Source organism: Canis lupus, chromosome 26 (genome assembly GCF_048164855.1).
Source record: "Canis lupus baileyi chromosome 26, mCanLup2.hap1, whole genome shotgun sequence".
Classification (NCBI taxonomy): Eukaryota; Metazoa; Chordata; class Mammalia; order Carnivora; family Canidae; genus Canis; species Canis lupus.
The window spans coordinates 35,933,572-35,949,358 of record NC_132863.1 but is presented as its reverse complement, the minus strand read 5'-3'; the positions used below and the strand labels follow the sequence as shown (position 1 = coordinate 35,949,358).

The window sequence follows — 15,787 nt, the reverse complement described above, 5'->3', positions numbered from 1 at the left end:
GAAGGCAGCCCCGGTGGCACAATGGTTTAGCGCCGCCTGCAGCCCGGGGGGTGACCCTGGAGACCCAGGATCGAGTCCCACGTTGGGCTCCCTGCATGGAGCCTGCTTCTCTCTCTGCCCGTGTCTCTGCCTCTCTCTCTCTCTGTCTCTATGAATGAATAAATAAAATCTTTAAAAAAAAAAAAAAAGAGTGAAGAGGGGATACAATCAATAAACGATTTCCGCAAAGGGCCCAAGAACTGGGAGGCGTGGGCACCAAGGCCGACCAAGAAACCCGGCACTTCAGGAGAGAGCCCAGGACGGCCGAGAGTTGCCGAGGGTTGCCGAGGGCGCACGGAGATAGCCGAAGATGTGGGAGGCGGGGCCACTGCCACAGGCGGAAGCGTCGGCCTCGGAGTGGCCGAAGAGGCCCGAAGACTCACGGGGCGAGCCGAACATCGCCGGCAGTTTCCGGAGAGAGGCGACGGGCTCCGAGAGGCGGCGCCGAGGCGCAGTCATGGCGGCCCCCGACGCCGCTGCCGGCGCCGAGAGCGAGGAGCCGCCGCGGGAGGCCGAGGCGCTGGCCGCGGCCCGGGAGCGGAACGGCCGCTTCTTGAGCGGCCTGGAACTGGTGAAGCAGGGCGCCGAGGCGCGCGTGTTCCGCGGCCGCTTCCAGGGCCGCGCGGCGGTGGTGAAGCACCGCTTCCCCAAGGGCTACCGGCACCCGGCGCTGGAGGCGCGGCTCGGCCGGCGGCGGACGGTGCAGGAGGCCCGGGCGCTGCTCCGCTGCCGCCGCGCAGGTGAGGCGGGCGGGCCGGGCGCGGGGCGGGGCGGCCGGGGGCGGGGCGGGGGTCTCCGTGAGAGAGAGGTCTCCCCCCCCCCGCCGTGCACCTCCTGCCTGAACTTCTGCCCTCCGCTCTCGCTCTCCGTTTCATCCCTTCTCCGGGAGCCGCGTTTCTTAGCAGCTGGTTCTAGCGGCCGCGAGCATGTGTCCTGGAGCCGTTGCTCTACCGCTGGTACTCCACGCGACGCCGAGCGCCCCGGGCCTCAGTTTCCCCATTTCTACCGTCTCCGTGCCCGTGCATTCTCTCTTCATTTCCTTCCTTTTAATTAAGGAGCAGGTGGAATTACAAATGCTTGCCGTGGAGCCAGGCTCTCTGGGTTCAAATACCGACACCCCCTCCCCCCGCCCCCCACCGCTTCCTATGCAAAGCTTGCAACAAACGGCTTAGGCGTCCTCCCCTGTGAAGGGAATTCACAGTACGTTGGAATGTATGGCTGGTCCACAGCACTCAGTCCATTTTAGATTTCATTGAATCCTTTCTTGCTTTTTCGTTAAGGGACGCCCGGGTGGCTCAGTGGTTGAGCATTTATTTGCCTTTGGCTCAGGTCACGATCCCAGGGTCCTGGGATCGAGTCCTGGCTTCGGGATCCCGGCTAAACTGAGCCAAGGTGCTTCTCCCTCCACCTGTGTCTCTGCCTCTGCCTCTGTCTCTCTCACGAATAAGTAAATAAAATATTTTAAAATAAATCAATAAAACACCATTGTACACCACCAGGGTATGCCTTGTCCTCAGATGAGAAACTGAGGCTCAGGTAACTTGTTCAAGGTTGCACAGTTAGTGACCCAGCCAGGCTCTCAGCCCATTACTCTGACTCAAACACTGGCCTTTGACATTTACATGTCCTTTCTTTCTTTTATTGATATTCTTTTTTAAAAATAATATTTTAAAAGATTTTATTTATTTATTCATGAGAGACACACAGAGAGAGAGGCTGAGACACAGGCAGAGGGAGAAGCAGGCTCCATGCAGGAAGCCCAATGTGGGACTGGATCCCGGAACTCCAGGATCACACCCTGGGCTGAAGGCAGGCACTAAACCGCTGAGCCACCCAGGCTGCCCTATTAATATTCTTTAGGCACTTGCTTTACACCAGGACATTGTTAGGTAATGGGAGAGCTGGAGAAATTTTGTAGCCAGCAAGCAGACATCTGCCCTTGCATGGATTTAATGGGGTTATTTGTGTGCTCCTGTTCTCTATTTTCACTCTCTCTAGGACGTAATTTCCATTAAGTAGGGATCATAGCTGCTTTGTTTCCTGCTGTATCCTCAACTGAGATGGCTCCAGTATGTAGAAAAGCGTGCTGGGCCTGATTGTCATTCAGTCTTTGAATGCAATGAATTCTTGAATGATTCATATTCTATAAACAGAAGCAGAGGCTTGGAGAATTGATTTGACTTTTAGGTCAAACAACTAATAAGGAAGGGAGCCAGGATTTGAATCCACCCTTTCTGACTGTAAAGGTGAATATTTCAGGCAACACATTGTTTGGCCCATCTGAATCCTTCTGAGGATACAAGAACCTACTCTGACTATGCTTACCCTTCTGGCTCTTTGCTGTTGTTGTTTAGGGAAGAAGTATGACACATGAAATCCAGTCATAAAGAGTGGAAAGGAGGAGGGCGCTTTGGCACTCCTAAACCTAGCTGTGGGGTAGCGTAAGGCACAGTCCTGCAGGGCATGAACAGGGAAAGAAACTTCCAGATGACTTAAGTTGTACTGTTCTGCAGCATTCCTAAATCTCTTTTCCTAGAAGAAGCAGATGTGCACTGTAAAAGTCTGGCTCAGTCTTTGAAAATCAAACTTAACATTAGGAAAGAATTGAATCCAATAACCATTTATATCTTGATTGCAGGGATATCTGCTCCAGTTGTCTTTTTTGTAGACTATGCATCCAACTGCTTATACATGGAAGAAATCGAAGGCTCAGTGACTGTTCGAGATTATATTCAGTCTACCATGGAGACTGAAAAAACTCCTCAAAGTCTCCTCAGCCTAGCCAAGACAGTTGGGCAGGTTTTGGCTCGAATGCACGATGAAGACCTCATTCATGGTGATCTCACCACCTCGAACATGCTCCTGAAACCCCCCGTGGAACAGCTGAACATTGTGCTCATAGACTTTGGGCTGAGTTTCATTTCAGCACTTCCAGAAGATAAGGGAGTTGACCTCTACGTGCTAGAGAAAGCCTTCCTCAGTACCCACCCCAAAACTGAGACTGTGTTTGAAGCCTTCCTGAAAAGCTACTCCACCTTCTCCAAAAAGTCCAGGCCAGTGTTAAAAAAATTAGATGAAGTTCGCCTAAGAGGAAGAAAGAGGTCCATGGTTGGGTAGAAGGGTCTGTTTGATGCGTACAGGCATTTAGGCCATTTATGTCAAAAGGAACGTGAAGGAGTGCTCCAAATACGAGATTAGACCTAAATAAAGGTGTTGAGACATTTTAAGTGCTGTCTGTGATCATGCTTGTTAAGTATCATTATTGTCTACAGTTCTCAACACATTCTAAGCAGAATTGTGTATCTAAAAGAAATCTAGGACAGGCTTTCTCCCGCTGTGCCATATATACGTTGGGTACGTGGACATGGCATTGCAGAACATTGAACCACATAATGAGGATGTTATTTGCCTTTCAGTCCTTTGGGTGAGACAAAGACAAAGTCTCAGTTGGTGACGGATGTCTCTATCAGCCTGCTAATCCAGCATTTTTTGTTGTGTGCATGGCCTAGTCCTTTGGAAACCAATATATGGAATATCACCAGCATTTTAAAACTGAAGTAGTATCATAGACTAGGAAATCAGAGTGCATGACATGTAAGTACTGTTTTAGAAAACTTGTTTCAAAGGTGTATGTAGACAAGGGTATATACCGGGTTTTGATATAAAGTATACTTCTTTTTGAGGGTCATAGTCAAGAAAGGAAAAATGCTGCTTTACTCCAATTAGTCTTGTTAAAAAAAAAAAAAAAAAAAAAAAAAAAAAGCAGGCTCATAGCAGCCAGGCAGCTGAAATGTACATAATTTTATAGAGAATTGTTTTTGTTTTTCTTGCTCTGTCAAAAAGTTGACTGATAGAAAGTTCCTTTTAGTTTATGTAGATGAGTCCATTTTGGTCACAGGTAGTAAGTATATAGAACAAAAGAGGTGAAGTGGCCTCGAAAGGACTAGAATTTGATAAAGCCTGATTTGAGGGAAGGGGCAGGAAAACTGAGCTAAGGTGCAAGATGCCACAAATTAACTTACACTTAAATCCCTGCCCGTCCTCAGTTTCTCCCCTAGAGGTGTGTGGCTGTGGGGAGGTATAATAAAGTACCTTTCCTCCTTGCCAGCTCCGGTTAGCAAATAAATATTTTGAGTGCCTTATATGTAGCTGGTATCATATTGGATCCTGGGGTGTGCATGGGGAGTGAGCATTCCTGGGAGTCTGGGGCTGTGTCTCCTTCACCATAGTCAACTCTGCCTGTGGCAGATGCCCAGGGATGAACAAAAACTTCCCTTCCTGGGTAGTGATGACCAGTAGAGAGGAGTGTTAATATCGTTGCCTGTTTACTGCTTGTTGGATACTGTGCCAGGAGTGTTTATACCGTATTTAAAACAACTCTAAGGTTTTCTCCCCAGTTTGTGGATGGAGAAATGGGCTCCAAGAGGGGTGACCTTGCCCAAGATGTCACAGGTAGCAAGGGATACTTCTACATGATTCCCAAGCCCACATGCTCTTCATGATTCTTTAAGAAATGAGATGCTGGTTATGATTATATTATTATTTGTAATATTATTTTATATATATTGTCATATTATACTTAGTATTTATATAGTTATAATTTTATCTTTATATTATTATAGTATGTATTGGCATTCTATAACATTTTCAAAAAACTTCAGGGGCCCTAGGAGCTGGCAATAATTTTTTCAATGACTATTTTCAGCATGACTGAGAGGGCTCATTTCCTCACATGTACTATAAGGCTAATAAGGCTGGTATCTGCCTTGTGGGGAGAGTGAGTGGTTCACATGCACATGCAGGCAGTAAGTTAGCAAATACCTGGTGCTCGCTGTGTGCCCAGGCACTGGAGTTACAGAGGAGACACGAGGCTGTCCTTACTCTTACAAGGAAACAAACTGACACTGGAAATGCTGTGTGCAGAAGTGGGAAGTGGGGAGCATGGTCCAGGCACAGGGACAAAGTTGGCAAAGGCAGAGCATCCTTGGGCAGTGAGGCCAGGGTGGCGGGTTTGCAGGGAGCAGAGTGGAGGAGGAGCAGGGAATGATATGGGGGAAGAGGGAAGGACCAAATCACACAGGGTCTTGTAACCAGCCTGGGTTTTGTTCTCACTGCATCTCAGTCTTTTAAACAGGGAGACATTTACATTGGTAGAAAAGGGGCTCAGAGAGGGCAATCAGAGACGCGAGAAACCAGGGGGAAGGCTGCTCCACTAGCCAGGTCAGTGATGGTGGTGGCCTTGGAGCGGAGGACTTGGCGCATGTGCTGTGAACCGCTTGGCCCTGTTGGTGTGTGTGGCACTGTGGCCAGCGGCAGTGGAGAAGTTAAAATGATCTTTGTAAGCATTGAGGGAGAGGGCAATACTGGAGAAACCCCAAATGTTCCCAGGAGGAGAACTGTCCCTTTGTATGCTCAGCCTGTAGCCCATGACGGGAAGTAATGGATTAAAGCATTCCTAGACGAGCCGTGAATTCCACCCCTGGTTCATTATCTCACAAAGGGCTGAGCAACCCACCGCAATTCCAGTTTCCTCAAAGTCCTCGTGGGGACAGCTGGTACTTTGCAGCTGTGAGCCAGTGGCACTAGCAGCTCCGTGTGAATTCCAATGGGAACCTTCCCAGGCAGGAGTTATAAACCTCATTTTACAGATGGGGAAATATGCTCAGCAATGCAAAATATCATGTCCTTAGGGTCACATAAATGACAGAGCTGGGATTCAATCCTACATTTTTAAGCCTAGCAGTTCACCATTGAGCAGTTACTAAGTTCTTTGCATGCATTAACCTATTTGACAGAGGAGGCAATTGAAGCACAGGGGAATGGAGCCTTGCTTGGCTGAGGTCACACAGATAGTGAGTGGCATAGCCAGGAAAATATGATGTGACATTGTGATATGTCCAACACTGCCAAGGACACAATGCCCACATCTTTATAGAACATTTAGAAGAGCTCTTGTGGCTGGCCTATGGACCACGGAGTAGAGTTACCCAAACTGGGCACAGTGAGTGCCCTGTCCAGCAGGTACATTCTTGTTTGGTAAACTGACCACACTCACGGCATGTGCTTGCCACGAGGATCTGGCAACCCCTGCACCGTTGAGGGGACCTGTGTCTCATCTCTGCTGGGATGGGTCCTGGTTCCGATAACTTATTTACAAAGCCAGGCAGCCAACTTGTGGGCCATAGTCAGCCAAGTTGATTTTTTAAAATACCACATTAAGATACTTGTCTTGATTTATTGAGTTTTTAGGTGCTCCCTTAAACGTGTGCCTGCAGGAGAGCCTCCCTTGCCTCATCCTGGTCCTGACCCTGCTGCCACTGGCCGCTAGAACCCCTGGCGGTGAGAACCCAGCTGACAGGGCACTGGGACTTTCCTCTAGTGCCCTGAATTCACAGTGCTGCCACTCCAAACGACCCAACCACCCTTTCTGGGGCCCAGAGGAGTGGCTCTGTTTGCCAGCAGAGGTCGCCAGTTACTGTCCTTGTCAGTGTGAAGAAGCTTCCCTCCCATTCCGTCTTCCTCCTCCCCCACTTCTCTCGTCCCCTCCCTCCTCTGCCCCTCCTTCTTCCTCTCCTTCCCTCCTTTCCATCTCTCTCCCTACTTGGAACTTGGTTCATTTATCCACTCAGCACCTCAGCTGAGCATCCCTCTCTGGCAGGCCCTGTGCTAATCACTCGGGCTGCGTGGGGCTGTCTAGTTCTCTCCTGATTTAATTGTGTCATTCACTCCCTCACCTCTTCACTCATTCATTCACTGGGTATTTGTTGAGCACCTTGGCTGTGTCTGGCTCTGTGCTGGACCCTGAAGAAGCTACAGGGATGACGGAGCCCAGCTCCACCCTGGAGCCCCTTCCCCCCCTTTCGACACTGCTGCAATCCACGGTGTCCCCATTGTTCCCCCTGCTTCTGACCTGCCTTCCATACTCTCCCCTGTTCAACAACCAGAGGCACCCTTGTAAAGCCAATCTATGCTGCTACTCTAATCAGAAACTTGATGGCTTCTCATCTCATGTCTCCTTGCTTACCAGCTGTGTGACGTGGGACCCACTCATCGCACCTCTTGGAGCCTCAGTGTCCCCATCTGTAAGATGGATTGATGATGGTGCCTACCTCGTGGAGCTGCCGTGAGCGTTGTCATGGGTCAGAATCCCAGGAAGCAGACTGTGAGCTGCAGTGAAGGTGGGATGTTTACTAAAGTGTGCCTTTGAGGGTCATCCCTCACAGAAGGGAAGGAAAAAGGGAAGAGAAGGGCAGGAGAGGGCAAGAGAGGGCAGGGGGAGAAGTACGATCAGAAAACAGACCCAGCAATGGCCTCAGCTGACCCCATGGGGAGGTTTTGGCTACAGTGGCCCTGCAGTGATGTCCCAAGTTGGGCTGAGATGAACAGGCCCTCATAATCCCCCATCACACAGTCACTGGTGGGCCACCCCTGGAAGGACATGAACATGGGTGAGGCCATTCTCTGCAGAGACACCATCCTTGAAGGGCTGACAGCTGGTGGCTGTCTCCTGACCATACTTCCTACATTTAGGGCAAGCAGGCTTGTCTTGGGGACCTGGGCTGCAGGTCGATGCCCAGCACAAGCATCAGTGAAATAATGCATGTAGAGTGCTACCACAGTGTCTGGCACATTGTAACGACTAGCAACTGTTATTATCATATGACCTATTAATACAATTTTTACAAACAACAAATAGGCAATTATAATAAAGCATCATTTGCTCCACTTAGAAGCCAAAGATACACAGGTACACTTCCCCACACTGCTGGCCCCAACTCCAGTGTTTCCGAATCCAAAGTTCTGGGCCTGAGCTGAGAATTTGCATTTTAACAAGTTCCCAAGTGATGCTGTTCTGAGAACCACTGCCCTAAAGAAAATCCAAGTGTTCCTGAGAAGGACAGCAGGTAGATGCTAAGAAGGCAGAAACAGCAGTTATTTACTGTACCCATTTTAAGGATGAGGAAGCCAAGTCTCAGAGATGCTAAGTGACTTGCCCAGTCATCAGCTTATAAATGATAGAGCTTATGCCAGGCACTGTCATTTGCCAACCAAAAGCCACCCTCTTGATTCCTTTTGGACAGAGCCTCTATTTGTTCAGGTATTTAGTAGGTGAAAATGGCTTCATCTCAGGGAATGTCGGCCTGGTCCCTGATATACAGATGAGCATGTGACTTTTTTCTGGCCAATAAGACACAAAGCAAATCTGCAGAAGTTGCTTCTGGGGCAGAGAAGTTAGGAAAGGTGTGAGAATTCTCTTTATGCCCTGATTCCAACACACCCCCAATCAGCAATTCCTCCCTTTAAGTGCAGTGGTGATAACTGGAGGTTCAGCAGCCTTCTAGGGACCAGAGGCTGCCCTTTGGGTAAAGCATCAGTGAGAGGAAGACAAGGGAATAAAGAATGGGCAGAAATGTGAGTCCATCCTTAGTGATGTCACACCTCAGACCTCTTTTCCCTGACTTATGACTTGTATAAGTAAGCATCTTTGAAGCTGAAAGTGCTTTAGCCAGGTTTCCTATCACTTGAAGCCAAAATAATTCCTAACCAAAACACAGATACCCGTCCCCTAAAGTCATACTTCTTCATTGGCATCTTGCTGCCTTCCTGGGTCAGCTTGGCATATTGGGCAGCACAGGCCTGTCTACTGAGATCAAAGTGAAGAAGCATTATAGGCAGACTCCAGCCCCTTCCCTTCACGGGCTGGAAGGTGAGACCCCTGGACTGAGATTCAGCCTCTGGAAGACCTGGTCGATCTCTGCCAGCAGCTTCCTCTGTGTGTTTGGCCCCTTCTGTTCCTCTGCCTCTACTTGGTCACCCCGTTCTTCCAACAGACAGTCCTGCTGCTATTTCAGGGACTTTGTACTTGCTGTTCCCTTTGCCTGCAACACTGTTCCTTATGGATCTTGATGTGGCTGCCTCCCTCACTTCCTGTAGGTCTCTGCCAAATGCCACTTTGAGAGGTCTCCAGTGAGCACCCTATGTAAAAGTGACACCCCCTCCCAGCCCTCCCTAGCCTTTCTTTTACTTATTTTTTTTTAATTTTATTTATTTACTCATGAGAAACGCAGAGAGAGAGAGAGAGGCAGAGACACAGGCAGAGGGAGAAGCAGGCTCCACGCAGGGAGCTGACATGGGACTCCATCCCGGGATTCCGGGATCACGCTCTGGGCCGAAGGTGGCGCTAAACCGCAGAGCCACCCAGGCTTCCCCCCCAGCCTGACTTTCATCCCATTCCTGAGCACCTGTTGCTGTCTTTCACATTCATCTGCTTGATTGCTTCATGTTTACCCTGTGGGCAGGGGCCTGGTTTGTCCCCTACTCCAGCTACGGTTTCTACAATAGTGCCTAGAAGGTAGTAGGTGCTCTGTAAAATTTGCTGAGCTGAATTCCCTCATGCCAGTGCAGCCTGCTTGTGGAAAAGAAAATCATGGAGCCACATGAGGCTTCCTCCCACTACCCCAAACACACACACGCATGCACACGCACACACACACATGCACACACACGCACACACCACCTACCCACAGTCTTCCCTGCTGGAGGCAAAACAGAGGATGGTCCTGGCCTGCAGCTTGGAACAAAAAACATTCAGAACCCTGGGGGTTTGGTGCCGATCAAGATCAAAGGCCTTCTAGTATTTGTAAACCTTCCTCTCCTGCCTGGGACACAGAAGGTTAGGGGATGGCCCAGAACCCAGAGTTAGATGAGCCCACTGGCTGGGGTGGGGGAGGGGGACGGGGGGGTACTCTGGGCCTACCCCCTCCCCCATAGAGAGGAAAGGCCCTGCACGGCTGAACCTCTTGCTCCCTCCCCTCAAACCCAGCCAGAGAGCTAAAAGGGGTAACTAATCCCAACCCCAGCCTGAGGCCCACCTGCTGGGACTGGATTCAAAGCCAATATTGCTCTTGGAGCTATAGAGGCCTGACCAAAATGACCCACTGAAAAATGCTGACAGCGGTGCGTGACTTAGTGAGGGGGGCAGGAGGGGGGCACTGAGTCCTCCCCTTCTGTGGAGGGGGAGTGGAAAGCTGGTACTAATACTCCCCGAGCACTCTCCCCTCTCCCAGCTTTATTTTTCTCCAGAGCAGTGAGCACTATGGGAGATGTGACATATTTCATTCATTCATCTTATTAAAGAGCTAATAAAATGAAAGCTCCATGAGACCAGAGATTTTAATCTTGTTTGTCCACTGCTATAGCCCCAGCACCAAGAATGATACCCAGTATATGGTAGATGCTTAGTTAACACTTGTGAATGAATGAGAGTCATGCTTTTGGTTGATGTTCATAATAATAAAGTACAATGACTTAAGGCATTTTCAATTTTTCAGGACTTACTGGACCTCTGCTACGTTCCAGGTACTGTCCCAGGTGCTGGGAATGTGGCAGGGAGTAATTTGGACTCTTTGTTCTCATGGAGTTTAATCTAGTGGAGAATACTTCAAACGATGACTCACATAGTGAAGGAAAGAACTCCGGGGATTTTATAGAGTGTATGACGCGAAGTTGAGGAGTTGAGGAAGGTTATGTTCCAGTAGATGGGGAGGGGGGGGTGCTCTGAAGAGGTAACATTTGAGTTGAGACTTGAGAGAAGGAAGCAACCATTGAGATGGGATGGTGGGAGGGGGCGCAGGGGGACATCCAGGCAGAGGGAGCTGTCATGCCAAGTACTCTGCATGTTCAAGGAGTAGGAGGAAGGTTGCAAAGAGGGAGGCATTCAGCGATCAAGGAGAAGGCAGGTCATCAGGCATGGCATGGTCATTCATGTAAGTGCTCAGCACAGTGCTTGACCCACAGCAAGCCCTTAAAACCTGGGCTGGTGACTATAATCAATATGTATGCGCGCTCCTATTAAATGGGGGGAGGGGCGCCTGGGTGGCTCAGTCAGTTAAGCATCTGACTCTTTGTTTCGACCAGGTCATGATCTCAGGGTCATGAGATTGATCCCACATTGGGCTCCACACTCAGCAAGGAGTCTGCGTGAGGGGTCCTCTCCCCCTCTCCTCCCCCTGCTCACATACTCCTCTCTATAATAAATAAATAAAATCTTCTAAAAAATAATAATTCTAAAAATGTGGTAGGGGAGTGGTGGTGTGTATCACAGGAATTTCAGCTCTATCATGCCCTAGCTATGTGACCTTGGGCAAATGTCTTAATCTCTCTGAGCCTCAGTTTCCTCATCTGTCTAACTGACAAGCCTAGCAGGGAATGAAAATAAATGGTAGTCAAACCATCCATCAACTGTGGAAATTCTTTAAGAACTCCCTCCCACATTCTACTTCTTTCTCAGTGTAAAGGGGGGAAAACAAAGAAAAGGAGTGAGTGGATCCAGCCTGGGAGCCACCTTTTCTCCTGTAGGGTGCTAAAGTCCAAGTCATCCAACGAGGGGCCTCATGTTGTGTGGATTCTGCTTCCTGTAAGAAGCTCTTCTTAGAGGATTCAGCCTCTGCAAGTTCTGGGTGATCTCTGCCACCAACTTCCTCTGTGAGTTTGATCCCTTCTTCTGTTACTCTGCCCCCACTTGCTCACTCTGGGTGAGAAAAGTAATACCGATACTAATAGTTACCTATTGCTATGTAACAAATTGCTCCAAAACTCAATGACATGAAACAACTATTTGTTATGCTCATGGATCATGTGGCTCAGAAATTTGGAGAGGGCAGCGTGGGGGTGTCTGGTTTCTGTTCCACCATGTCTGGGACATTAGCTGAAAGACTTGAAGGCTAGGAGCTGAAATTATCTGTAGGCTCTTTTGCTCATATGCCAGTTAGTTGTTGCTGGCTGCTCGTTTAGAGCCTTGCTTTCTCTCTGTGGCTTTTGTGCCTAGTTTAGTCTGACATTCAGATATGGTAGCTGGGTTTCAAGGACAGGAATCCCAGGACTGAGCGAACCAAGCAGAAGCTGTACCCTCCTTATGGCTCAGCCTTGGAGATCCCATAGCATCAGTTCTGCCGTGTTCTATTGGTTGGCGCGGCACAAGCCTCCACCCACTTTCAACAGGTGGGAACATGGACCTCCAGCTCTCAGTGGGAAGAGTGTCAATCACGTTTTAAGAGGAGCATATGGGAAGCCCATGGAGGATGGAAGATAGATGTTGGTGCCATCCTGGGAAAATAAAATCTGCCACAAGCAGAATGATCATAATTGTTGTCAATTGTTGAATGCTTACTCTGTGTAAGTACCATGTTACAGCCTTGCTTATTAATTCTTCCAACATCCCTGTGAGCCACATACTCTTGTTTCCATTTCAGATAAGGAAACAGGCCCACTGGGGTTAAAGCCTTTGTCTAGGGTTACATAAGAAGTCAAGTGGGACAGCCAGAAGTTGAATGTAGCTTTGTCTAATGCAGGGTGACAGATTCAGAAGGGTAATGCACACAGATTATTGTACAGATTAAATGAGTTAAAACATGTAAAGTTCTGAAAACAGTGCCTGGCACATAGTGAGTGCAGTATATGTGCTTGCTATTTATTATTATTCCATTTGAGCCACTAGACTGAAACCTCTGCCGTAATACTAAATACTGTCCTCTTTATCTCTTAGCTCCTTCCAGAACAAGGAAGCCAGTCCAGGGACCCTGGGTGCAATATATCCTGGTCCCAACTACCTCCACTCAGGCTTTGGGGAATGGGCCACAGTTTCTATGATGTCAGCTGGCCCAAATCTCCAGGAATAGTTTCTCTGGTTTGGAGAACTATCCTCCCACACCCAGGCTTCGAATGTCCAAAGTGCTCCCTGCAGGGCCTCACCCTCCATCCGAGGTCGTCTGCCACTAACCTGGCTGGAACCTTTGATGAAGCCGGTGATTGGGCTGGCTCAAGGTCAGGTGCCCAATTTGAAAGGACACTGGAGAAAGTTTCATCACAGCCTGCAAAGGGTCCATTGGGAAATAACTTGCCCTAGGGGTTTATGGGAATCATGGCAGTGTGACCCACATGGGAAATAACAAAAAAGAACAGAGGAGCCTCCACTTCTGAGAAGACAGAGTAGACATAATTTTCTTTACTTGCTGCTGAATACAACTGAAAAACCCTGTACAATACACATAAAACAAGAAGACTCTGCAAAGTAGAGAGATAAAGGCAGTACCTTGGGACCCAAGGAACAATCCGGTGATAAAGTCTATTGGGTTTTATTTTTGCCTCCTCTATCTTAGACTTGGAAGAAGCAGGCTACCCAGAAATGCCCACAGAAGCTCCCAGAAAGCCCCGACAAGAACCTGCACTCTATAGCCAAAGCACCGGGAAAGATCAGCCTAGCCAGACCTCTATCAGACAATCCGACTTTACTCCAGCTGAACACCACGGAAAAAACTGTGACCTCACCCCCACCAACATAGGCTGCCTGAGGAGCCTTGACTTCCAACCTCACCAGGCTGTCACAGTGTGTCCCAGCTTCCTTCCCAGGGCTGTGTCAGAGGAAGTGGAGGAGGGGGCTGGGACTTTCGTCCTTCCTGGCCTAGTAAGGATCTTCATCTCCTGCCACCCCCTTACCATGTTTGCTCTGTGAAATGCTTTGTTGAAGAGATGAAAAGACAAACTGGGGGTGGGGGGAGGAATATTTGCAAACCACATATGTAAGAATATATAAATTACTCTCAAAACTCAGTAGCTTAAAACAAACAGTCCAACTGGCAAGCAAACAGCAGGAAAAGATGATTCTCGGAAGAGGATATGCAGATGGCAAAGAAGCCACATGAAAAAATGTTTAATATCCTCAGTCACTAGGAAATTAAATATTAAAGCCACAGTGAGATGTTGCCACACCTCTATCAGAATGGCTAAAATCAAAAATAGGGACAACACCAAATGCTGACAAAGACATGGACAAACTAGATCATTGACTCGCTGCGGATGGAAATGGAAAGTGGTGCAAACACTGGAGAAAGTTTGGCAGTTTCTTTGAAAACTAAGGACGCAATTACCACATCACTCAGCAGCTGTGCTCCTTCCTGGGCATTTATCCAGGAGGAAGGAAAAGATGCCTCCAGGCTCCTACCTACAGGTGACTCAACCGACCCCAGGGAGGAAGTAAGAACAAAACGAACAGCCGAACAGCCGTGGAGATTCCCAGTGAGCGCTCGCTCGGTGCCAGGCGCCGTGCATCATCCCATTTAAACTGCCCAACAGACCTCTGGTCTGGTAGAGGCCATTATCATCAGCCCCGCTTTGCGGATGAATAAACTGAGGCTCCAGGGCCATCGCTCAAGGCCACGCAGCTAGACCGTGCAGAGTCAGGACTGGAACCCGATGCTAACAAGTGCTTTGATCCTCGCATCGTCTTTACCGCCCCTTCCACGGGCGGGCAAGGGGGGCCAGGGAAGGTTCCGCAGGTGTCCGCAGGTTAAACACGAGGCCACGCTGCCTTGAGGGTTGGAGTCCATTCCTTGTTCCCGTGACTAAAGTTCCCTAACTATCCCGACAGTCCACGCCCCCCCCACCGTCCCCTGCCCCCCGCCCGAGTCCCAGGGGCGCAGGCCCCACCCTCTTCCTCCGGGAGGGGCAGGGAGGGGGCGGGTCCCGAGCGCAGTCCCCTCCCCGGGCCCTCCCCGGACCCTCCCCCAGGCTTTAAGCCGGCGCCGGGGCCCAGGCGCGGGCAGTCCGGGCGATCGCGCGATGGCAGCGCTGGCGACAGTGGCCAAGAAGGTGTGGAGCGCGCGGCGGCTGCTCGTGCTGCTGTTGGCGCCGCTCGCGCTGCTGCCGGTGGTCTTCGGCCTCCCTCCCAAGGTAACGCCTCCTCCTCCCGGGCGCCCCCGGCCCTCCCCCCTGTACCCTGCCCCTCTAACCCTTTCCCCGCTGCGCCTGGAGCCGCGTCCCACGCAGCCGCCGGGATGTCCTCACTGGCCCGGGAGTGAGTCTCTCCTCTGATGAGCTCTGAGGATGCGCTGAGCGCGCGGTGTTCAACGTTTCACCCGACAGTCACCACGGTCCCCTGAAGGAGTGCCACGCTGTAGGGTCCGGGGCAAGTCCCTGAACCTCTCTGAACGTCATTTAACTCCCATGTGAAAAGGGAGGAAATGAGACCGTCGACCCATAGGGTTGTGCAGACGAGGCAATCTATGTAAATCTCTTAGAACTGGTGCCCAGCAAGTGCCCACGACAGGCACGCGGGCTGGCTTTACTCCAGGCCCCTTTCCTGATGGGAAGAGCCAGGGTTTGAGGAACCCTCACGGGGAGCCTGGCAGTGAAGCTTTGCCTTGCGGGCATCGTTTTGTTTCAGCCTTTCCGTGCCCTGCAGGGGGGGAGGGTTATTTAGCTCAATTTTCCAGAGAAGAAAAAATGAGGCTCAGAGAGATGAAGTGACTTGCCCAGAATCACACAGCACGTGCCTGAGTGGGGATCCAGCCCCTGGCTTGCCGGAACCCAGAACTTGAGCACTTTCTGCACTCTCAGAGAAAGTAAATCCCTCCACCAAAGGCTGCAGATTGAGGTCAGGAATGTCACGATGTAAGTCAACAGCAGTGGGGCCTGGGAGAAGATGGCCTCACCTGCCCGGATCGGGTCCCTCAACGGTGCCTGGCCCATCTGGGGCATTATGGGAGGGCACGGACAAGGCTTCTACCACCAGGCGGTTGCTTCACTACCTCTCAATGCGTTATTAAATGTTCATAAAAAAGAAAAGCAGGTAGAGGGTGGAATTTAGTGGTACATTACCCAGCACCATGAGCAGAGACCAGGGGAGCTGGGCGAGGTGTTCAGAGAGGGCTGCATGGAGGAGGGAGCCCACCTTGGGCACAGGGAATAAGAA

General features: G+C 50.1%; 2 protein-coding genes across 3 annotated transcripts in view; both read left to right on the top strand.

Annotated features, from left to right (window-relative positions):
* The first annotated feature begins 473 nt into the window (after positions 1 to 473).
* Positions 474 to 3,266, top strand: TP53RK (TP53 regulating kinase). The gene is made up of 2 exons (XM_072801316.1): positions 474 to 779; positions 2,678 to 3,266. The coding sequence occupies exons 1-2, from the start codon at positions 497 to 499 to the stop codon at positions 3,154 to 3,156; spliced, it is 762 nt and encodes a 253-aa protein (XP_072657417.1). The 5' UTR covers positions 474 to 496; the 3' UTR covers positions 3,157 to 3,266.
* Positions 3,267 to 14,607: 11,341 nt separating this feature from the next.
* The window catches only part of SLC13A3 (solute carrier family 13 member 3), a 74,676-nt gene continuing 73,496 nt past the window's right edge, over positions 14,608 to 15,787 (top strand). Inside the window, exon 1 of one of the 2 annotated variants that reach the window (XM_072801314.1) lies at positions 14,608 to 14,766. In XM_072801314.1, coding sequence (XP_072657415.1) covers positions 14,656 to 14,766 — 111 coding nt within the window. In that variant the 5' untranslated portion in view covers positions 14,608 to 14,655. Of the gene's footprint in view, positions 14,767 to 15,331; positions 15,487 to 15,787 lie in introns of those variants that run through there. The other variant, XM_072801315.1, reaches the window with a different exon arrangement.